This window comes from Ixodes scapularis, unplaced genomic scaffold, assembly GCF_016920785.2.
Source record: "Ixodes scapularis isolate PalLabHiFi unplaced genomic scaffold, ASM1692078v2 PGA_scaffold10__122_contigs__length_95168666, whole genome shotgun sequence".
Taxonomy (NCBI): domain Eukaryota; kingdom Metazoa; phylum Arthropoda; class Arachnida; order Ixodida; family Ixodidae; genus Ixodes; species Ixodes scapularis.
The window spans coordinates 84,182,685-84,205,522 of NW_024609836.1; the positions used below are offsets into that span (position 1 = coordinate 84,182,685).

General features: G+C 48.2%; 1 protein-coding gene across 1 annotated transcript in view; it reads left to right on the plus strand.

The window, feature by feature from the left end:
• LOC8023683 (nucleoprotein TPR) overlaps positions 1-22,838 on the plus strand; it is a 95,480-nt gene that overhangs the window by 15,021 nt on the left and 57,621 nt on the right. Inside the window, exons 5-17 of the mRNA XM_040499998.2 lie at positions 873-976; positions 1,320-1,484; positions 5,872-6,045; positions 8,743-8,962; positions 10,578-10,801; positions 10,917-11,087; positions 12,310-12,449; positions 14,386-14,487; positions 15,011-15,167; positions 15,981-16,162; positions 17,109-17,331; positions 19,514-19,738; positions 21,200-21,400. Coding sequence (XP_040355932.2) covers positions 873-976; positions 1,320-1,484; positions 5,872-6,045; positions 8,743-8,962; positions 10,578-10,801; positions 10,917-11,087; positions 12,310-12,449; positions 14,386-14,487; positions 15,011-15,167; positions 15,981-16,162; positions 17,109-17,331; positions 19,514-19,738; positions 21,200-21,400 — 2,288 coding nt within the window. The remainder of the gene's footprint in view (positions 1-872; positions 977-1,319; positions 1,485-5,871; positions 6,046-8,742; positions 8,963-10,577; positions 10,802-10,916; positions 11,088-12,309; positions 12,450-14,385; positions 14,488-15,010; positions 15,168-15,980; positions 16,163-17,108; positions 17,332-19,513; positions 19,739-21,199; positions 21,401-22,838) is intronic.

Here is a 22,838-nt window from a genome sequence, read left to right on the forward strand (position 1 = left end):
TGCTCCCCGGAACTGAACCGGAACCGAACCGAAAGCCGTGAACCCGAACCGGAAACGAACCGATAAAAATTTCGGTTCGACACTCTGGTTGCGACGCGCGTCACTGGAAAGACCTTTCTAAATCTGGCAGAAACAGGGTTACGTCTCAGCAACAAACGATGCCTTCAGTGAGTCTTTGATGCCTGGAACGCATCTCTGACTGCTGTGTTTACAGCGTCCAAAAAAGTGGTCCCTCTGTTTCCTCCCAATGACGTCGCTGAAGTGTCGTGCTCTCACCGACTGCTATTCTGCCGGTGTCGCAGCAGCGGTAGTGGATGCGGCAGACGCCTGTTCTGCTGCAGGTAGCACTGCAGCCAGACAGTCGACGGAATCCAAAGCAGACGCAGCTGTGATGCCGCAACGATGGCGACTTTCTTGTCAGCATTTTACGACCTACCGCCACGATCACGACATCCGACAGCACCGCCGCCTGTTACCCTACTCGTTGCCACCTCAAGACCGTCTTTGATGCATGGGCGGGATAGGACGGTACATATTGAGGTAAAACAGCACAAAATAAGAAGAAAGGGACAGGGCAGAGCGTTAACTCGCAACTAGGAATTTTACTACTATAAGCAAGGAAAAAAAAAGGAAAAAAGAAAACACCGAGTTCTGCACATGCCAGTCCTCTTTCCTGTCCCATTTTTCTTCCCATCTTTGTGTTTGCACTATTTCACCTCAATATATATAACAAGAACCAACTAGCCCAGTTGTCAACCTTATTATTTGAGGGTAAACGCACCAGTTGAAGAGACGTTCCAGGCACCATACCTCCGCTGTGTCCCGCGTTTTGCTTTGTACTTTTGGCAACCTGTCGGCATCTCGTTGCGCAGAGACGGTCAAGAAGCTCACAGAGGAGCTGGCTGCGAGCAACCGGCAGCACCGTGACCAGATGGTCCGCTTGGAAGAACTTCAACTGAAGGAGACCACTTCCCAGGTGAGTGGTCTTTGCAGGAACACCGCCGCCCTTTTTCGTCGCTTTCTCGTATCCAGCGTCTGAGATCGGAAGCTCGTGCGTGCCTGGACGCACCTACAGATTTTCGGTGTGCGCAGTAGTTTTATTGGTGCATTAAACTTTCCGAAACACGCTTTCGTTTCAACGCATCGACCCGGAATAGAAGTGTGTTGCAAGGCTCAAATACCAGTCTTCCAACCAAAATGTTTTGCTCAAAATTTTTTTTTAGCGCAGTGAAAGACCGCAGTCCTGCGTATGCCCGGCACCGGGCGCAAGCGTTCCCCTGTTCCCTCGTCGTTCGGTCACGAGTGTTCTTTGTTTGCAGCACACGGAGCGCCACCTGAGACAGGAGCGCGACCTTCTGGAGAAGCGTGCCGCAGAGCTCTCCGAGGAGTTGCACCAGTCCAAGCAGGAGGTGGTCCAACTGCGCAGGGACAAGACCGGGGTGGCCATGGAGCTACAGGCTCAGCTGGACGAGCAGAAGGAGGCGGTGGGTGGAACGCCAAAAGGCCTATCGAACCGGGCATCGACGCTTGTCGCTGCCTCGACGGACCCTTTTTAAAACCATGGCGTAATACGCCAAAACAACAGGGACAGATAAAACGAAGGTAGAACTAGACAGGACGCGGCGTAACTTTCAACTGAATTGTTTATTTAGAAGACAGAATTTAGGAAAAATATAACATAAAAGCAGGCACACGTGGCAGAACAACAGATAAGGTCCAAAAACACACCCCCCTCAAATGCTTCAAATGTAATTGCGGATGATCAAGCAATCACCGGTTTCTTAAAATTGTTCGCAAGCTGCGCTTTCGGCTTAAAATTCACCCACGAGACGTCGGTCTGTGGTCGGCTGCAGTTTTTGGATCTTGGGATATATTTTGGAGCGGAGCACACCTGCTGGGCGTATGAGCCCCGTTCCAAGAAAGGAATGCTTCCATTCAGCTCGGCGCATTCCAAGTTAGTGAAGAGGGGCATTGCTTCATCTTGCCTAAGGGCTGCGCTAAAGAAATCATGCCCCCACAGGATGAACAACAGTTTTCATTCTCACCTCAGCAGACTTGAAGCGGCAGGGTACCCCCGTCATGTTCTTCGAGATGTTTCAGAGACCTTAGCAAAAAAGATGAGAAAAGACAACAGCGCAGTGTGCGAAAGGGCTCCTAAGAGAGTAGGTAGGCCTGTTGCCCTACCGTACATACATAAGATGTCCCACAATCTGAAGAAGGTGGCCCATCGCTTTGACATACCAGTCGTTTTTTCAGCACCGAACAAACTTTCTTCGCTGTGTAAGAGGATAAGCCGATTAGGAGACGAATCGGATGTGACACGAGAGTCGTGCAAAAAACGACATGTCACCAAGTTCCGCGAGTGCGCTACCAGTGTCACGTATAAAATCCCCTTGTCATGTGGTAAGGTGTACGTTGGCCAGACGGGGAGATGCATTAATGATAGGGTCAGAGAGCATGCGTTGGCGATCAGACAGTCCCCGTCTGGCCACTTAGCGGTTCATTGTGACCGTTGCGATTGCGGGCCCAACTCTGAAAAGTGCAGCCCCATCTTTGGTGACACCTGTGTCATGGGCCATTATAAAACAAAAACGGCAAGAGAAATTCATGAAGCTTTCCTGATTAGGTCCCACCACGACAATACTTGCATAAGCGCTCCCTCTTTGTCATTGACTGATAAAGAATTCTACTATTTGAAGAACCAATGACGCTGGCATTTGAGGGGGGTGTGTTTTTGGACCTTATCTGTTCTGCCACGTGTGCCTGCTTTTATATTATATTTTTCCTAAATTCTGTCTTCTAAATAAACAATTCAGTTGAAAGTTACGCCGCGTCCTGTCTAGTTCTACCTTCGTTTTGTCTGTCCCTGTTGTTTTGGCGTATTACGCCATGATGCAAAACCAACTAGCCCAACTAGCCATCCTCATTCCTTTTTAAAAGTGCGCTGTCTAGTGGCCGCTGCATTGGTCATCCGAGTCCACCTTTGTTTGAGCATATACTCTGAGGACGTATTGGACACAAGGGCTGCAACGTCTGGAAAGGGATCAGCTCCAGTCACGCTCTTCGTGCCCAAGAAATTGTGACCGCCGGTGTTGCTTGACAAACGTTCGAAACTGGTCTATTGATTGGTGAAGGGTAGCAAGTGGGGGTCGTAATGTTTCGTAACAGTTTGAACAACGTTGAAGCTCAAACTTAAAAGTTTCTTGAAATTTCTCTTGGTCTGTACTCGGCAGTTTCGGATTTCCTCGAGGCTCAAGCTTGCAAAAGTTTGAAGAGTTTGGAATTCTTTTCTAGTTCCTATTAGACAAGTTCAACGTTTAAGGTTTGTGTACAATCGCAACCTTACTTAGCATGAGTTGCAAGTTTGAAAGTTATTCGAGGTCCTCCGTACTTAAATAACATCGTCGGTAAGCTTGTCTCTCTAACGTTAAAACAGTAATAGAGCCTGCACAATACCCCTCCCCCTTCAAAGAGCTTTTCGATGAGAGGTAAATTTAGGCTTGTCGTTCTCGTTTGGTTTGCTTATGCTATACACCTTTCTAGCGACAGTCTTGAACAAAGTGATTTACGGCGTGCGTCCCAGGTCTTGAGAGTGTACGTCAGTGTTGCCCGCCTGCACTGGGCTGTGGGTTTTCTCGTCAGTGGGCTGTGGCAGCCTGCAGAGGTGCAGTTCCGGACTCTGGTGGCAGCTAAATTACCTTGTTTTATTTTTAGAGCGCAGCTCTTAGGCGCCCGTTTCCGGCTTGAGCGGCGTCGCCGTCGCCGTAATTACTTGTTGCATTATGGATAATCTTCCCCGCTAAATTTAGTGAAAAAATTTCCCTGCTATATTTAGCAGAAAAATTTCCCGCTAAATTTAGAGAAAAGAATTCCCTGCTAAATTTAGCAAAAAAGTTTTCCCGCTGCAGAAAAAAGATTTCGCTAAATTTGTCGAGAAAATTTATCTGCTCAATTTAGCGGAAATATTTCTCCACTACATTTAGCTGAGAAATATTCCCCACTAAATAGACCCTTTCCGGAATTCAGTCTGGGCACTTTGATCACTATCATCATCATCTGAAAACGGCATATGTGCAATACTAATGGCGGCCTTTTGTTTACTGATGAAGGAAGAAGTTGAAGATGCTCCTAAGCAGATGATTCGAGGCCTATACATTCTAGATGTTAGCGCGGCGTGAAGCAGGAATTGAACTCAAGAGCTGCGTAAGCGTTCATTTCTAACTCGGTCCCAGTCAATCTGTTTGTAGCACTTACTCGGCTTCAAAGCCCCTTGATGTATAGAACTCTATCAAGGCGTCTATGTGGGTTGGCGCTTCGTTGCGACTGGCTGCATTTGTTTCGCCATCGACACTAAAAGAGATTGAAAAATAATTGTAGTGAAGTGCACATTCTCGTTTACCGCTGACCTTTAAGTGACTGTGCCCCATTAAATACTGCAAACCACAGGTTCATTGCCGCCATTAGTATAGTACAAGATAAACTGCCATTTCAGTCACCAGATGGCACTGAATTCCGGAAAGGGTCTATTGAGCTGAAAAATATTCGCCACTAAATTTGGCGGGGTATTTTTTTATTCCCAGCTAAATTTAGCGGGGAATTTCTTCCACTAAATTTAGCGGGAAATTTAGTAAAAGCTTCCCGCTAAATGGGAGGGGAGTGGTAGAGGGGGGTACGGATGAGGGAGGAGGTACATACCTTTCTTTCCCTACCTTCCCCTCGAGCTCCTCAAGAGCTGTGCTGTAATTCGGCGTTAGAGGGAACTGTTAGTCTCATTTTTTCTTCTTGTGTTCTATGGCAAATAGTCTCTCGAGGCTTTTAAGGGGCACTGTACTATTTTTGGGAACAAAAACAAACAAATGAAAGCTATTTTTGGTGAGTCCATGCACAATAGAACAAATGCAACTGGAATGTTTGCTTCATTTTATGTTGATTTTTTTGTGGCACCATACACTCATTAAGGTCTTAAATGCCGAAAATATTTGACCACACCGCAGGATAGCCGAAATACACAGGTATTCCCTGCTCACAACATGAAATTCAACGAGTCTCATCGACCGAACAACATATATTGTACGTACGTCACGGTCTCGCATTGTCCGAACAGGTTTTGAGTAAGGTCTCAAATAACACAGCATATCCGATATGCAGTATCGACGATAGTCACTTCACAATGATTGAATGGAATCCGGCTTGTTTTGGGGCACGTTTTGAAGAGAGCTGCTGTCCCGGCTACATTCCCGATCTTTGCGAAAAATAGCCGATAGGGTCTGGGGGTATAGGAACAGAAAAAATATGTTAATTCATTTGCTTTGGTGTTGTGCAAAAAGCAGAGCACCAAAGAAAATTAACAAACTTATCTCTTCCGTCCCCCTGCCCTATCAGCTATTGTTCACGAAGATCGGAAACATAGCCGGGAAGGCTTTTTGGAGATTATCTCAACGGAAATAATCCTCGAAGAATGTTGAACGCCCCGCGTCGCTGGCTGCTTGACGTTCGCTCTCTTCATTTGTTTCCTGCAAAGGCCGAGCAGGCTACGAGCCCTGGTATTCCCTGGTTCTCACAGTGGAAGAAAACACAAAAATTGTAAGCATCCTAAACAGTCCAATAAAGTAAAACTTTTCAAGAAAAGCCAGCAAACTCCAAATGCACAATGCAGGTGGGGAGTCGCACTGACCGGGTTTCCACAGCTTAGACAAGTGGCAGAAATTTCTGGCTGATAGGGGTCGCTCAAGTCGCAAAATGGCGGCGGCCAGAGAGCGCTTTTTGCAATATAGTCCATCGCTCCCGCTGTAGTATCGTTTGTTGAATGGTCTCGTCCTTGCACCCTTTTTACTCGGGGTGTAGACTGACTCTCCCTGGTATTTCGTGCAGGTGCGGGTGTTGCAGACGCAGCTGGAGTCTTGGAAGAGCTCATCTCTGGAGAAAGACGCCAGGGCGGAGGCCCAGGCTGCCCGTGTGCGGGAGCTCCAGGAGGCCTACGCCAACCTCGAGGAGCGCTTTGGCCAGGAGCTCAAGGCGCAGGCCAAGCTGACGGACCTCTACAAGGTGAGGAAGCAGCCCTCGGAATCACTTGGACCAACAGTTCGCAAAAGAGAGGCTGCAGGAATTAGGAAGCTTGGGGTTCGAGTTGCGAACAAGGGGGCCTGGCTGCAGTTCCTGGAACATGTGTCTTGCTGGGGCATTTATCGTGCCTTTATTTCATGCTCTTTGGTTATGCATGCTTGAGACTCGATTATCTGCTCCAACAAACTTCACATCCTGGGGTAAATGTGAATAGATCTGAAAACCTTTTTTAAAGTGCCGCTCTTAGGCGCTTGCTTCTGGGTCGAGCGGCGGCGCTGTCGCCATCGCCGTCAGTGTAATTGCCGCGCTTTGCATTATGGGATATCTGCCCGCTAAAGTTAGTACGGAAATTTGTCTGCTAAATTTAGCAGGGAAATTTTCCACTAAATTTAGTGGGTAAATGTCCACACTAAATTCAGCAAGAAAATTTCTTGCTAAATTTAGCGGAAAAATTTCCCACTTAACTTAGCGGAAAAATTTCCTCGCTAAATGTAGTGGGAAAATTTCCCCGCTAACTAGTCTTGTGGGAATAGTGGAATTTGAGTTCGAAGCGAACACTAGTTTTGGCCGAATATTTTCGATTCGAATATAAAATAGTTTTTCCCTGCCTTTCATTACCTTTGCATAATGCTTAGACGAAAACCCAGCTAAGCTTGTGAATGTTGTTCCACTTGTTCATTTATAAGCTAAGTTTATCTGTATTTTTTAACTGTGTCTTCATAAGGTCTGATGTCTTGGGATGGCAAGTAAACGACGGATTTGACATAAAATGAATCCTATAGCGATGGCCAACTATACCCAATTGAGTGAATTTACAAATCTTGCTATGTAAAACATTCCTTCTTTAATCTCATGTTAAAAACGAAATAATCGTGCATGTTGAAAGCAGGTTGTGAGGGCATCTCTGCCTAACATAGTATACTCTTGCATAACAGTCAGTTTAATCTAGGAACCTTTACTACAAAGTAGATATACACATTCACAAAGTTTTCATTTATTCCCAAATACAGCTGGCACGCGTGCACCATCCCGCTTTGAATGTATGCTTTTCTTCCAAGCACGCAATTGCGATATTCATACTTTCCCAAGTGTTTATAGCTGCGGGTTACCCCGTTGAGTGCTCTCCTTACCGAGCACCGATGTAATGCAGAGAAGCAACACCCGCGGAGCTCGCTTCCGCAGGTATTGCTTCTCCACTGTGCACCGGTGCTCAGAAAGAAGTGCACTCAACAGGGCTAACCCACCGCAATTAACACTTCGAAAAACGCAAATAGGTCAGTCCTTCTCGAAGTGAATATCGAATAGTCTATTATTCGAAACTACCATTTGAAATTTCGAATATTCGCACAACCCTACCGCTAACTTTAGAAGGTTAAATTTCCCTGCTAACTTTAGCGGGTTAAGTTTCCTTGCAAAATATGGCAGGAAAAATGGCATCACGACTTTGTGTCACATTACTCATGAACAAATTAAGCGGCAGAAGGAGGAGGAGGGGCATACCCTCCCCTCCACTCTCTTCCCTCCTCCTCAAGAGCTGCACTCTAGTGCTGCATTACAGAGATTTGTAAACGTCTTTCATTTTTTGTGCGCTCTGACGTGAAGTTGTACCGAACATCTCATTCGATCCGCACGTCTCCCACATGTCGCTTGCTTCTTTTTTGTGCGCTCTCCTCCGGGGCTCGCAGGAAGTGTTCCTCTCCAACCTGTGTGGCGACATCTGGTGAGGATGCATACACTTACAGTATGCGCCGCCTAACAGTGCCCTCAAATGTTTTGCGTGGGCATTGCAACCGGCGAATGCTGTGGATTACCACGAATCCACCATTGGAGGTAGATATGGAAAATACCTGTTCGGCTGTAGCTTGCTCTGAGGTTGTACGTTTGGTGGAAACTCTGGCAGCATTCGTGGGCCTTCTCCAACCGACTGTCGGGATGGCGACAACCCTTTAGCATTTTCTCGATGACTGCCGTAACTCATTTTGTTACCATTTTAGGGACTGTTCAATGCACGAACGGCATAGGCGTTTTCCAGTCACTATAGGGAAGTTCCACAAAATGCCTTTTTCCTTTCGGTAAGCTGCATACCACCATGTTGATGAACAGCATCTGCCACTTTCACCATTTGTTTACACGCAGGCACTTGGTGGTTGACGTCGTTTTCGATGTTGGTGAAACACCGCAGTACTGTGTGTTGAGCGGCTCTTTCAGTGTCGGAGCTCAGTACTAGGTATGATCAGGGACGAATTTGGGTCGCATAAATCCAGGTTTATTTCGATTTCTTTTTGTTCCGATTCGCCTGGGCGACGTCTCGATCACCGGCTCGTCTTAAAGTCCGAATAAAGACCGGCATGTATAAAAATCGAGTACCACATGGTGCTCTTTTGTGTCGCCGACTACTCTTGCAGACGCAGTTGATCTCGACTCAAACAAACTCGACTGAGCTGAAGAACACTGCTTCCGCGCATAGAAAGACGTAGGGCATGGTTAGACTGGTGCCACTCTCTGAAAACACCCCCTTCCATGCGGGCTTCTCTCCCTTATAACGAGCAAATCATTTGCATAACAAGCACACAAACTGCCCGGCTTCTCCGAAGTGTGCATCCAGCGAGATTTTGAGTTGAAAGCTTCCGTTGCCCTCGAGTGTGTCTAACTGGCGTCTGTTTCTGTCCCTCGCGGCAGGAAGCGGATGCGGCGGGCAAGGCGCGCGTGCAAGAGCTAGTGTCGACCCTGGGCGAGATGCAGCAGCTGCTGGTGCAGACCCAGGAGCGGGTCAAGGAGAGGGAGGCCGCCCTAGAGCAGAACCACGCCCGCGCCCAGGAGCTGCTCGAGCAGAGGGACCGGGCCTGCGAGCAGCTCACCAAGGAGCTGGAGCTGGCCAACAGCCTCCTGCAGGACAAGGGTGGGGCTTGCACTCTATCTTTGCCCGTCTGAGTTAATGGGAGATTGAGTTAATGTGGGAATGAGTTAATGTGAGGTTGAGTTAATGTCCAGCCACTTTCAAAAGCATCTTAGGAACTCCGTCACTTTTGCACTGATTCATAATTCGATGCATGTTACGGGAATGGGTGATCCCCTGACCGCAATAACGTTCACTTAAAACGGTGGCCAAGATAGAGAAGTGCTTAACTTCAGGTCGGGCAGCATAGAAGGGTCTTGGGTGCTTTGGGAACCCCGGAACTGTATTTTTGAAGGAATACGTGGGCTGCTGAGAACCCAGTTTTGAGAACCCTGTGACTACACCAGGTATTCTCGAACTCTTCAATCTTGAACAGCGCCAATCTCTCTAGGTCAATAGCCAAGCAACTTCTCCAGGCCTCAGCATTCACGCAGTAAAGCAGCTTAAAAGATCACAGACCTTGTAAACAGTACTTCACGTTACTAGCGAGTGTTTGGCACGTAGTTGTGCATCTGTGGATGGCTGAAACCTTAAAAAAGTGAGCAGCCCTGCACTAATCCACAGTACAGTCGCAGCTATCGCTGCGACACATCACGACGAAGTCGTTGGGCATCGGCGTCGCGTTCATGCACCATGGGGTGGGTGAACAAAAGCGTTCGAAACAAAATAGAAAACTGTTTTGTTTAAAACGCTTCTGTTTTAGCAGATCTGAGCCAGCCATTGGTGTATAACTGAGCCAAACAAACTCGCGTTGAAGAACCCGGGAATACTGTGTTCAATCTCCACCCTTGACCATTTTGATCTAGATGACCACCGTATTGGCATGTGGTTGTGTATCACCTCTGTGATGCGCGTGAAAGACCCCAGGCTCGCAGTGGTGCTGCACTGGCTAAATGTCTCATCTACAGCGTAATCCAGTGTCGCCACACCTTTTAAGCGGACCTACCTTACACTGTCTAAACACAAACATAAATGTTTTACCGTGATAGTTGTTATGGGCTCTTCTCACAAAATAACGTCCATTGTTGACGTCGTAGTGGTTGTCATTGCTGATGTTGTAGTTGACGATGTAGAGCATTTGTCATTAGTGTTGTTAAATTCCCGAAAAAGATTGCCCGCCACCCGCGTAAGTTGAACCTGGGTCCGCTGCGTGCGAAGCGGAAGCTTTACCATTGAGCTTCACCACATCGGTAATAACCCACTCTATGCTTAGGGTTTCTGTAGTATCCAATAACCCCTGCATTTGCTCTCTGGAAAAAAAAATTAGCCGATGACAAAATGCAGAAAAAAATGTTGCTGTAGAATTGCCAGTGTCAAGAGCTTGTACTGAGAGACGCGCTTGCACATGCTCCGAAAGAAAAAACAAACAGAAAAAAGCATTTGGAACAAAGTGATCAGACGTCTATTTTGTTCTAAACGCTTTTGTTCGTGCGCCCCACGGTGCGTGAACACAACACCAATGCCCAACGACTTCTCCAGGACTTGTTGCAGCTATTCCCCTGACCGCACTGTGAATTACAAGACTTCACATATTTATTTTTTTTTCGCGTTGTGTCGTGTTGCATTTTGTTTTTGCAACCAGGTCTAGACGACCTTGCGTCTTCCTCACACGTTCCAGTAGGAGCAAACGGCCGGGACCTGGAGACGCTGTTCCCCGCAGCTTCTGCCACGAGCCGCGCCTTGGGCTCCGGGCTGAGCCTGACGGAGCTGGTTGGCGAGCACTTCCAGCAGCAGCAGCAGCTGCGCCTAGCGTTCAGGGAGCGGGACGCTTTGAGACAGCAGTTGGACGAGCTCTCCCGGGAGGTTGCCGACAGGGTGCCCTTGGTCTCGCGCCACATGGAGGTGCGTCCCCGCCGCACATTCGTGCCTTACATTGCTCCATTGTGACATAGACCGTTGCCTCAATTGATTCGCCAGAGCATTGCCTCGCCCCTTAAACGCGAGCCCGTGCACGCAGGAGTACGATAAGGCCCTCCAGAGTGTGGGCAGCCTGCGAGAGCAGCTGACGACGGCGCTGGTGGAGCAGGAGCGGCTGATCCAGGAGCGTGACGAAGCGCGTCGCGTCCTGGCACACGCGGAGCGCCAGTCGCAGCGGTGGCAGATGCAGTGCCAGGACCTCTCGAAGCAGGTGAGGGCGGCCCCTCGCTTTTTTCTCGTTGCTCCACGGAAGCATTTCAACGCAGAATTTGTTCTAGGGTAGGCGTCGCGAGAAAAGCGACACGTTATGCTCGGCCGACGTGCAGGTTGAGATCGTACGAGCAATATAGCCCCGACGTGACCTTGATGTTGGGCTGTCACGTGACACCGTGACATTGAGTGACTGTGATGTCGCACGACGTTCTGACATTCGGGTGATGGGACATTATGATGTCTCAGTGTCGTGTGACATGATATCATGCGACTTCATATCGCGTTATGTCACACGACACCCAGAGCAGTATATAGAGTGTGGTTAATGGGAGGAGCGACAATGCGGCGCCGCCACCAGCGCTGCACATTCACCCTGCGATGATCCTGCGAAGTAAAATTATCAGAGATGACTTTGAAAGATATGCGTGCCACGGCGCAGGTATTTTTTTTTGTTTCTGGACGAGGCTGAAAGTGCATGAATGGGTAATTAAGAGATTGATGGAAATAGAGAATTTCAGTGTGCTGAGTGCATTTACTGGGCCAGAAAAGGTGAAAAGGAAACGTGGAGGCGAAACTGCGAACATTTTGGAGTTAGGGTAAAAATTCTCACGCGGCCGAGTCCACGGTTTTCACCGTCCATTCCATCATGGCCGCAGCTGCGACTGCAGTCAAAAGAAAGATTGAGTGCATTCTGAATGTCGCCGTCACGACAGCGTCATGTGCGTGCCCTTTCAGTTACGAAGAGTTGCCAATTTCAACTCTAGCATGCTGAGATGAAATACTTGAAGGCATCCTTACCTACAAATTTTGATTGGGAGATATAAGTTAAGCTCATTGCCTCTGCTAAAGGAATATTCGTGGCTAGTGGTTGGTCGCAAGAGATGGCAATCAATGTGCCAAGGTTATTGAAACAATTTTAGCCAATGACATGCCCTTATTTTTGCCTTATTCTTACCAATTAATGACCAAACTCTCTATATTTACGGCTCTGGTGACACTGTGAAGTTGATGATGTCATGAGTGCACGTGATCCATGACGTCACATTACCTTGCACATACGCACGGATGTGCCCGGCTCGTTTACCATATATTTTGCGCATCTTAAGAGTTTTTTAGATTTTATCGAGATATGCCTTGACTCACACTGCGTTTCCCTTACCAAGGTTGGCGATGCCTCGTTGGCACGTCGTTTTGAGCCGGCATGACTGCTTTCTCCGCAGGTGTGCCAGCTGCTGAAGGAAGTTGAAGACGCGAGGAGCGGCTACGCCGTGCGCGCCCAGGAGCAGGAGATCTCATCGTCGGAAGAGGGAACGCCCCTCTCGGCGGAGGAGGTCATCTCCAAGCACCTCGTCTCCTTTAGGTGGGCTCCCTCTCCGGGGTCAATGTGACACTTCCCGGGCCGTGGTGCTGGATTCTCTACGTCGGGGGTCAAACTTTTTAATTTTGGGAACCCTTCATGCCTTGGATGACAGCCAACGAATCCCTTTCTGCCTCGAAGTACAGACGAGAAACTCCTTCCAGTCTATGCACTGATATAGTAAAGCTGTGCAGATGCCTACATACATTGTAAGCAATATTGCAGGTTAACAGGAAATGTTTGATTCATAGTTGTGCTCCAGTGGGTGACTGAGGTCTGCTAAAACAGCTCTTAAGAAGAAATCTTTATGCTTGGGGGCAGGAACGAGTGGGGAAAATTGAGAGCTTGGGGAACCCATGAGGGTAGTCTAGAGAACCCCTGAGGATAGCCTGGAGTAGAGTCTCTCGATTAACGCTTTGCTAAGCAGCAACAGCGATTGATGTTCCGACGCGCTCTCCCATTGGTCTGCGCCCACGTTCCGTTTTCGGTTAGGAAGAACATGGCGGATTTGACTCAACCTCACTCCCCAGTAACGGTTTTGTACCTACCCGCGTCCAACGCTGTGACATCTGGATTATCATGTGAGATGACTCGCTAGAGTAACTTAGAAGATTTCGAACACAGCCATAGTGGGCGAGTTAGGAAGAACATGGCGGACAGCGCTCTAGCAGACGGCAGGCGCGAGGGGAGGATTGCGGGAGGAGGGACTTGTCGCAACCTCGCATAGCGTTATCTATGGACGTTAGTCTGGGGAACCCGTGCGGGTAGGCTGGGGAACCCCTGGGGGTAGTCTGGGGAACCCCTGGGGGTAGTCTGGGGAACGCCTGAAGATAGTCCGGGGAACCCATAAGGGCAGTGGGAACCCATGAGGGCAGTCTGGGGAACCCCTCTAAGTAGTCTGGGGAATCCCTGAGGGCAGTCTGGGGAATCCCTGAGGGCAGTCTGGGGAACACCTGGGGGTTGACTGGGGAACCCCTGAAGATAGTCTGGGGAACCCCTGAAGATAGTCTGGGGAACCCATAAGGGCAGTCTGGGAACTCATGAGGGCAGTCTGGGGAGCCCATGTGGGTAGTCTGGGGAACCTACGTGGGTGGTTAAGGGCAACACGCTAGACCTTTTTTTATACAACTTGTGATTCAACTCAAATGAAATTATTTGCCATTATAATCTGACTGCAAATATGTACTTGGTTTTGATGTAACCTAATTAGTTTTGTTATTGAAAATTTGATTTGCAAAGATTATCGGAAGTATTAAGGCAAATTGAAATATTGAAATAAGAAAATAAACATATATCAGTGAACTAAAGGTGTATGGAATTCAATAAGGCATAAATGAAAGCTCTAGGATGCTTTATAAACTTTTTAGGACACTTTTGAACTTTCCTGTTTCAAAATGATTTATTGTAGGATGCCTAAAAGGCACCTAAAAAAAAGCCTGATACCCTATTTAATATGTTTGTATGTATTGCATATGTCACACATGCGCCTACCAGAGAAAGAAAAAAAAAAATGAAGATTAGATATGTGCGAGTGGAGATGTGGCTTTATTTCACTCAGAAATAATATAAAAAAAACATCCACAGACCCATTTTACTTTGTTTCCAAGACAATATTTTAAGATAAGAGAGACTTGCTTAACGAAAATCCTTGAGGACAAGATAAGTGCCTACCAATCTTCAAAAAACACAATTTCAAAAATGTGTTTTCTTAGTTGTTTTTTTTTGCCTCAAAGAAAAGTGCCTTCCCTTAAGGAACCCCTGGGCTCCTAGGAATCCAGTTTGAGAGCCCACGATTTATACTGTTGTATCACGAAAGTAGGTCGTATCTGCGCATATTTGCCACGACTGCGGATGTCGCGGCAATCTCGCCATGCCCGGCGTCCTGGGTCGGCTTTTGCGTGAAGTGAACCGTCTGTTTGCCCGTGGGCGGCGTGTGCAGGGACATTGAGGAGCTCCAGCACAAAAACGTGGAGCTGCTGGCCGTGGTTCGGGAGCTGAGCAAGAAGCAGGAGGACGAGGAGAAGCGGGCAGCCGAAGACAGGTAACCACTCTCTTTGCTGTTGGACAGGTGTTGCAAAATTGATCGACAACAGCAGTGGCATAGCCAAGAATTCTTTTTCTTTGGGAGGGAGGGGAGAGAAAGGGGGGAGAGGGGGAGAGGTTAGCTATGGAGCATTCATTTATTTATCTATATATTTTGTTACCCTGAGGGCCAGAGGCGTTACGGAGGGAGGTGGGCTACGTGGAGTGTTTCATGGAGAGCTTTAACCCCAAAACTTCCCACCCTCCCTCTTCCTACACCACTGCACGACACTCTTCGCTGCGCAGGTCAAGAATGAGCCCGTTATGTTTAGGTTTTTTATTTTTTGTTGAGCTGGAGAATTGGTTGGGACCTTAGTTTACTTCGTTAAATGGCCTTTATCGTGGAAGAGGCATTTGGCATGAAGGCGTTTTGACTGTGTGTATTATGTCCTGCTCGCGTAACGGAATTCGTGTGCTTGTGCTGCGATCTGCATTCACAATCATTCTTGCTTTCCCGCTCGCTTTTTTGGGGGGCACCGCAGGGCCGGTGAGCTGCGCGCCAAGTATGACAGCGTGATGGCACAGCTTCAGGAGCTAGAGCAGGAGCAGTCTCGCCAGGTGGCGCTGGTGGCGTCGCTGGCGCAGCAGCGGGACATGTACCGCGCCTTGGTGGTCCAGAAGAACATCAAGCTGCCTCCTGTGAGTTCGGAAAGAGTCTTGCCCTCTGTTGATCCAAAGTCCCGAAAGCCGGTTTGTGACAGTTTGCTGAGGAAAAAAAATTAAACTTTTAAACCCGCAAATAGTAAAAAAAATTGAGGGGAGGCAAAACGAGAATGGGTGACGGTTACGCTTGTATCCTGAATGTGTTTGATTGGCATGGCGATGGCCAAACAATGTTTTTGCCCATACTGGAAGTGGTGACTTCCCAGATGGCTGCGCCTTCGTGGAAAAGGTGTTTAAGAAGAATCTGCAAAGAATACACTCAAAACTATAAAAGAAAGATACTACGATGTGAAAGAGAAGTGTATGTGAAACTAATCTGCAAAAGATGTAACCTAGAAACCGCAATAAAAGGAGACTATAATTGTTGGTGGAGCGGTCGACTCTAGGGGAAATGGTCATTCATAGGTCGCTATTTCAGATGCGGCTCGTCTGAACAGAAATTCTTGTTTTATAAACTCGGCGGCTGGCGCTTCGGGAATCTCGGGTGCGGAAGCTGGGAGTGGTCGCGTAATTCATGACGTAGCGGATGACGTCGCCGGGAGTTTTCGTGAGGGAAGACCGTGCAATTAGTAACCAGGGATCATGATGAAAAACAGCGTGAAACACAAGGACACGGAGAGGAGAAATACATATAGGACAGCGCCTTGTCCTGTATGTATTTCGCTTCTCTGTGTCATTGTGTTTTGCACTGTTTTTCATCATGAAAGCTTAGCAACTAGCCCAACTCTCCATTCCTGTATGTACCCAGGGAGGTTCCCAGTAACAGCTGTTGCTACAAAAATGCTTCAGGAACTGTCCAGCTTCGAGCCTCTGATGATGTCCACGCCGAGCGGCGCCCGCCCTCCTCCGCGCACCTCCCCCGAACGAGCGGAGGCCCAGCCCGGGAATGGCGCAGTTGACGACAAGGCTGCCTTGGCTGAACTGCAGCAGGAATTCGACACCTTCAAGAAGGAGATGGGGGAGAACCACAGGCAAGTCTCTCGCTGGCCCCCTCGTTGTCGGCTTGAGGGTGTCGCGGCTTTTTAGTTTGGACCGCTCTGGGTGAATGAATCGGGCTCTTGCATGCATTTTTGCTTAGCAGTGTTACCGAACTGGCCTTGAGCTTTGTGAACTTCCCTTCGTAACGCAGGATATGTTTGCATGGTCACCTCCATAAAAAAGTTACGTTAGAGCGTCAGATTTCAGCTTTGGATTAGACTAAGCATTCTAACCAGGGCAGCGGTCTGACTGTCTTTTCATCACAACTTTTCAGTCGCCGAGCTATCGGCACGCTCGTTTGATAGATCAATTCGTTAGGCAAGACGCACAAACAAACCTTTTCCTCAACGCTCACTGATGTTTCGGCTTTCAAATCGAAGTATCTGTATTCGCTGGGCTAAGCATCATAAAAGGGACAGAGCGGTCCAAATGTCTCATGTCGACAACTTTTCTGTCGCTGTGCTATCGGCACGGTTCGTTAGGTGAATTTCTTTTTTCTGGCGAGATGCACGAACAAATTTTTTTCGGTACGCTAATTGCTGTTTTGGCTTTCAAATCAAATTGTTTTCACCTGCTGGAATAAGCACTAATCAACTGAAAAAGGGCAGCGGTCTGGCTATGTCTTTCGTCCAGACGGTCTCAACAGCAGCGCAGCCATCTTGTTTGTTTACGTGACGTCACAGAGCACAAAGAAGTCATTCGTGCTCCGAGAAATTCTCGGTGCACGAAGCGCGCGCTCGAGTGTCAGTCTCCGGTGGCACTCTTGTCCGTTTAGTGAAGGGAGCGCCAAACTCATGCGCTCTGGAGCACGGACTTAACGTGCCCAGTGTTATTAAGTCGAGATAAAATCTTTGCTCAATGATGTCATTACAATGTCGTTGGGTCGACGCTTTCGTGACAACTTTACAATGTCGTCGGGTCGACGGTGTCGCTTTGCAGGATGGTGACGGAGCAGCTGGAGCGTTCCCGGGAAGACTGCCTGCAGCAGAAGGTGGAGCGCTCCAAGAAGGAGGCGGAGCTGGAGTTCACCCGGGAGCGGCTGTCCCTGGTCCAGTCCAACTTGGACAACTTCATGAAGGAGTCCGCGGCCCTGCGGGAACGGGGGCTGCAAATGGCCAACACTCTGGTCCAGCACCAGCAGACCATCGCCACCCTCAGACAGGTCGTTAAAAGGGGGCTGCGGTGAAATTTTGACAATCCCCGGTTTGCCTCAAATTTGGTTCGACACATTGACAGACATATCCGAACGAGTAATCCAGATTACAAGTCAGAATAATGTATTGGGGGGAAGTGATTGAAGTTTCGAGTTTGGTCTGAAAGGCTGAGAAGCTCTACAACTGGCAACACCAAAAATGTGACTTCCAATGTCGTAATACGGGAGTAGTACAGGTTGTTCCCGACGGCTTACAAGACGTTTGATGGTGTGAAATATGTGCCCAAAAAGCTCATGCCACCCCCCCCCCCCCCTTCAAAATCAAAAAGAAAAAGAAGACTCGTGAATTACCGAGTTCTTTAAATGCCTGCTCGACTTGCGCGTTATACTATTGCATGTGACGTTCCTTCATTGGAGAACGTGAGAAAGTTTGAATGTTAGTTTTGGCATAACCTTAATGTGTCGTTTTCTCGATGGCTATTTTGAATTTAGAAATAATAAATAACACACTGAGAAGAGTGAAGCGTCGGTATTCTGAAAATTGTGCTTAGTGTAGCCAGAAAAACTGCCATAGCTTTCCTTTTATTAAAGAGACTCTGCACGCCCCAACAAATCTTTTTAACACGAAGCACGTTATAGGGCCGGGTTTCACGAAAAGCAACACATTATGCTAGACCGACACACAGGTCAAGGTCATATGAGCATTATAGCCATATTGGGGCATTGTTTACGTCTCCTGAGAAATTTAGCGGGAAAATTTGACATGGAGTGACATCCACTTCAGCACGTCGACATCTAAGCGCACCGCGAGACTCGTAGTGTGCGTAAATATTTTGCTAAAGTTTTTTCTTTGGAAAATTTTTATTTTGTCACATACGCATCCTATGCGAGCATTTTGAAAAGTATTTTGGGGGTGAGCTCAGTATCCCTTTAAAAGACCACTAAAGTGAATTTTGAGGTGGTTTGTTGTCGTGCAAGCTAAGTCTGTGCAACTGAAGCATACTTGAAATCCAAAGCTTCAGTTGTCCCTTGCTCAATGAAATTTTTTCTTTTCTTTTGTCCCTTTTCCAAGATACATCTAAAAAAAAAAGGGCATGTCGCAATGTTTTTATAACGTTGCATGACATGATGTTGCGTCACGTGTGCCACGTGGCTCGGCACCTGTGCCACTTGGGAACAAATGCCTAAATGAAAACCCAGCCCAATCCGTGAAGGTTAATCCCAAGCTTCCACTTGTCCATTTCTGAGCTAAGTTATTTTCAATCTAGCTGTATTTATGGACAGTGGCCTCGGAAAAACCAGTGCCCACATGAGGATTGCAAGTAAACGACAGATTTGATGTAACATTAAACCTATGCGGAGAGCAAGTCGTCTGCTTCTCGCGCAGGAGTTACGGTGACGTCGGGACGCCGCCGATCTCTGATTGGCTTTGATTGAAAGGATAGTGGGCACACCCCAATGCTGGATGCCTTGAGGTCTACCCACTATTTTTTTTTTCAATCAGCCAATAAGAGCTCAGTTTTCTAACATCACTGCAACCCCTGTGCAAGAAGCAGACAATCTTGCGCTCTGCATAGAGATGCCCAGCTAGACCTGCTTGAGGGAATTTAAAAATTCTCTTGCTAGTTTATGCAAGTATCCTTTCTTAAATCTCGAATTTGAGAAAAGAAATAAAGACAATCGTGAATGATAAACACAGGTTGTCAGTACATCTCTGCCTGACGTATACTCCGCATAATAGCCACATTTTAATTTTAAAAGTTTTGCTGTAGTGTGGATATCAACATTCACAAAGTTTTTATTTGTTCTTAAATACACCAGGCAGGCGTGAGCCCTCCTGCTTTTAAAGTGTGCTTTTTTCGTAAGCACTCTACTGCAATATTTGTACTTCGAAGCGTTCGTGGCGGGTTTGCCCCTTTGAGCACACTTCTTACAGGCCCGGGTGCTCAACGGCGAAGCAACACCCGCGAAGCAAGCTCCGCAGGTGTTGCTTCTCTGCAGTGCACCGGTGCTCGGTTAGAAGCGCGCCCACCTGGGCAAACCCACCACAATCACCACTTCGGAAAATTTGAATAGTGCGGTTCATTTCGAAGCGAATATCAAATAGCGTATTATTCGAAACTACCATTCGAATATCAGCGCAACTCACTTTTCTGCATCTGCTACATTTGAGCTCGTCTGTTTGTCGTAGGAGCTGATGGTCTCCCAGGAGAAAGCCGCCCGCGCCGAGGTCTCCCTGGAGAGCATGCGCGCCGAGCGGGACCAGCTGCGCTCGACGGAGGCGCGCCTGCTGCGCGAGCAGGAGTCCCTGCGGCAGGAACAGGGCTCCCAGGCGCGCATCCTGGCCAACCTGCAGATGATGCAACTCAACCTGGACCGCATGGACGCCGAGCGCAAGGAGGCTGCCAGCAGCAAGGTGGGGCCTTCGTGGCACATTCCCGTTCCGGATATGGTGGCTGAAGGTCACCTCTTACTCCTGCGTGTAGCGTCCCAACCTGTGGCAACATATTGCATTTCGGGAGCCAGCGTTGTTGGATGTCGCGACCCTGATGGCAGGTCTTGGAAATGCTGGCGAAAGAGGCGAGCAGACGCAAGAGTTGCCGTCGTCGCGGCGTCCCAGCTCGTGCGTGCTTTGGTTTCTGTCTGCTGTCTGGCTGCAGAATGACCTGCAGTGGAAGAAGCGTCTGCTGCACCTACCTCCGCCGCTGTGCAACCGCCAGGATCGTGGCGGGCATCGGCAGGGCACTTTTACAACGTCTTCCGGCAGAAATTGAAAGACCACTTTCGAGGATGCTGTAAACACCATTTGGAGACACATTCCGGGCATGATATTCTGGGGAGACGACAACAGAAAGCAACCCGTCGGGCTGCGCTTTGGCTTGTTTTCTGGCAGACTGTGCCAAACTAGACGTGCGTTTTCATCGGCAGACTTCAGCATTGTGGGTAGGCATTTGTCAACGTCGGCGGCGTACATTTGTTAATGTGTCAATAGATATTCACTAACATCCTCTGGTGACGTTATCATTGTGGTTATACATTTCTTAACATTACTTGGAGACCTCTGTCAACATTGTCTGCAGGAGTTCGTTAACATTGCTGGCAAGCATTTGTTAACGTCGTCTGGAGACCTTTGTCAGCACCCCCTGGAGATCCTTGTTATCATTGTTTCTAGATATTTGTTAAACTTGTAGATATTTGTTAAACTTGTAGATATTTGTTAATAGTCGGTAGACTGTTTTACCGTAGTCAGTGGACGTTTGTCATCAGTTTGCGGAGACGTTTGTTAACTTTGTCAGTAAGCATTCGTTAACATCACAAGTACACATCTGTTAACATCCTCGGTAGACGTGAATATAAGCTAGGCCATATATAAGCACGTTCAGTTGTCTAGAAGCTTGGTTTCGGAATGTGTGCAGAGATGACGATCGGCGAACAAGAAGAAACATTTAGAGGGACGCTTACGAAGACTTCCCATCAATCCAAGATTGGCGGGGGACGGTTCGTAGGCACCGTCCGAATTTTTATAAATATATAAAACCAACCATCGACCATTGCAACGTTACGGTTGCGTGTGGAAAGTGGCTTGAGGAAGCCTAAGGAGACCATTTTAAAACTTGAAAGAAGCCGGATGCCAACACCGAAACCAAATAAAACCAAATTAAATGTTTTTTTTTTTGTACAGCGTAAGGTCAGTCTGCCTTTCAGGTGCGGCGACACTAGTTTACTCCGTAGACGAGAAACTTGAACGAGCTGCGGTGCACGAACACGCTTGGCAACCGATCCCCCGGATGTTGACACGACCCGGTCCGCAGACCATGCGCGTGTTGCGGACGATCCACAAACGACCGGTGGTCTGCGTGGCGCCCGTCTCGTGCAGGTGCGCAAGCTGGAGCTCGAGATTGAGTCCCTGGGGCGCCAGCTGGAGAGCCAGCGGGAGCAGCAGGCGTCCCTGGCAGCGGTCTGGGAGCGGCAGGTGGCGGAGGCTGGCCAGCGGGCGGACCGAGAGGCCGCCAAGGCCACTAAGAGCCAGGACGAACTCGTGGAGGCCTACGCGCAGCTGCACCAGGCCAGGCAGCAGGTGAGGATACCCCCACCTCGTAGATGGATCGATTGAGCGACTAAGTCCATTGAGGCCGATTGATCGGTTTGTTGGGACTGATAGCTTTCGAATTTGTGTTGATTGTTCAGACATTTGCCTCAACCAGATTCAGGAGGCTCTCTCTCTTTGTCGATTGAGTTATTTATTTATTGAAGCTTATTGAATCGGTTGAGTGGGACAGGTTTGGAATGTGTATCCAATTTGGGACTGCTTGAAGATTCGATAGTTGGGTGACTGTGGTCAGTAACAGTTTAAGACACGCAGGGTTTGACTGATTATGTTCGGCATTCTTATTGTCTGGAAAGGGATAATAAGATGTTCTGAACACACTGCGCCAGTGACAATAGTTGAGGTGATTGATCGGATCGGATGTACAGTCAAACCCGACTACATCGAACCCGTTTACTTCGAATTATCTCTTATATCGAACAGTTCTTGTGCCCAGTAATGTTACTGTGATAATATATAGCAAAAACTACGGTTACATGGAACAAAAATGGCAGCTTCTAGCGATATATCGAACTGCCAAGACTGCCGTTTTGCTATGCAAGCTGGCTTTCCCCCAATGCAAATGGCCGCATTGGGGGAAAGCCAACTTGCAGAGCATGCTGGCGTTTTTTTGTTCTCTTTTCCGGGTGGCCGCGTCGATTGCTTGGAAGAAAAAAAATGACCGCATCTCCACGTGGTGAATGATGTTGATTGGGGCGAAGCTCTGGTGGTGCTGATGATGCTGATTTTATTGTTCATAGGTAGTGCTGAGGGTGCTGATTTTTTTTATTGCTCATATGTAGTGCTGAGGGTGCTGATTTTTTTTATTGCTCATATGTAGTGCTGAGTTCCGGGTTGTGTTTCGACTTCATTATTACTGCTTCATGGTCAGTGAAATGCAGTCGGTGGTTCTTCTAACGGATCAGCTTGGATCCGCTAGAAGCTTGGGAATGCATCTCCACCGCTTAAGTCAACGGTCCATGTCAGAAAGAGAATGTGTGGTATGGAACGTGGTTATGTACGCATTTGAGAATATGACCGCAGCGCCCTCTCGTCTATAAACGTTGAGCCATTGCATGCAAAGTTTAACGCGATTATATACGCATTTGACCGCAGCGCCCTCTCCTGTATAAACGTTGAGCGGCTACATGCAACGTTTCATCCATGACAGAAACCCCAGCACTTGAGTTACTACCCCATCTCAGAGCCCCCTACTCGTCCCGCAGTCGTGGCCGAGTGGTTAAGGCGATGGACTAGAAATCCATTGGGGTCTCCACACACAGGTTCGAGTCCTGTCGACTGCGCAAACATTTTTTCTTTTTATGTGAGCACGGACGCCGGCCGGACGGACGGACTAGGCTAGACCCTAAGGAGCTTCGCCCCTAAAAAAAAACTTTTGCCAAGGGAGCGGGAGATGCAAGACTATTTC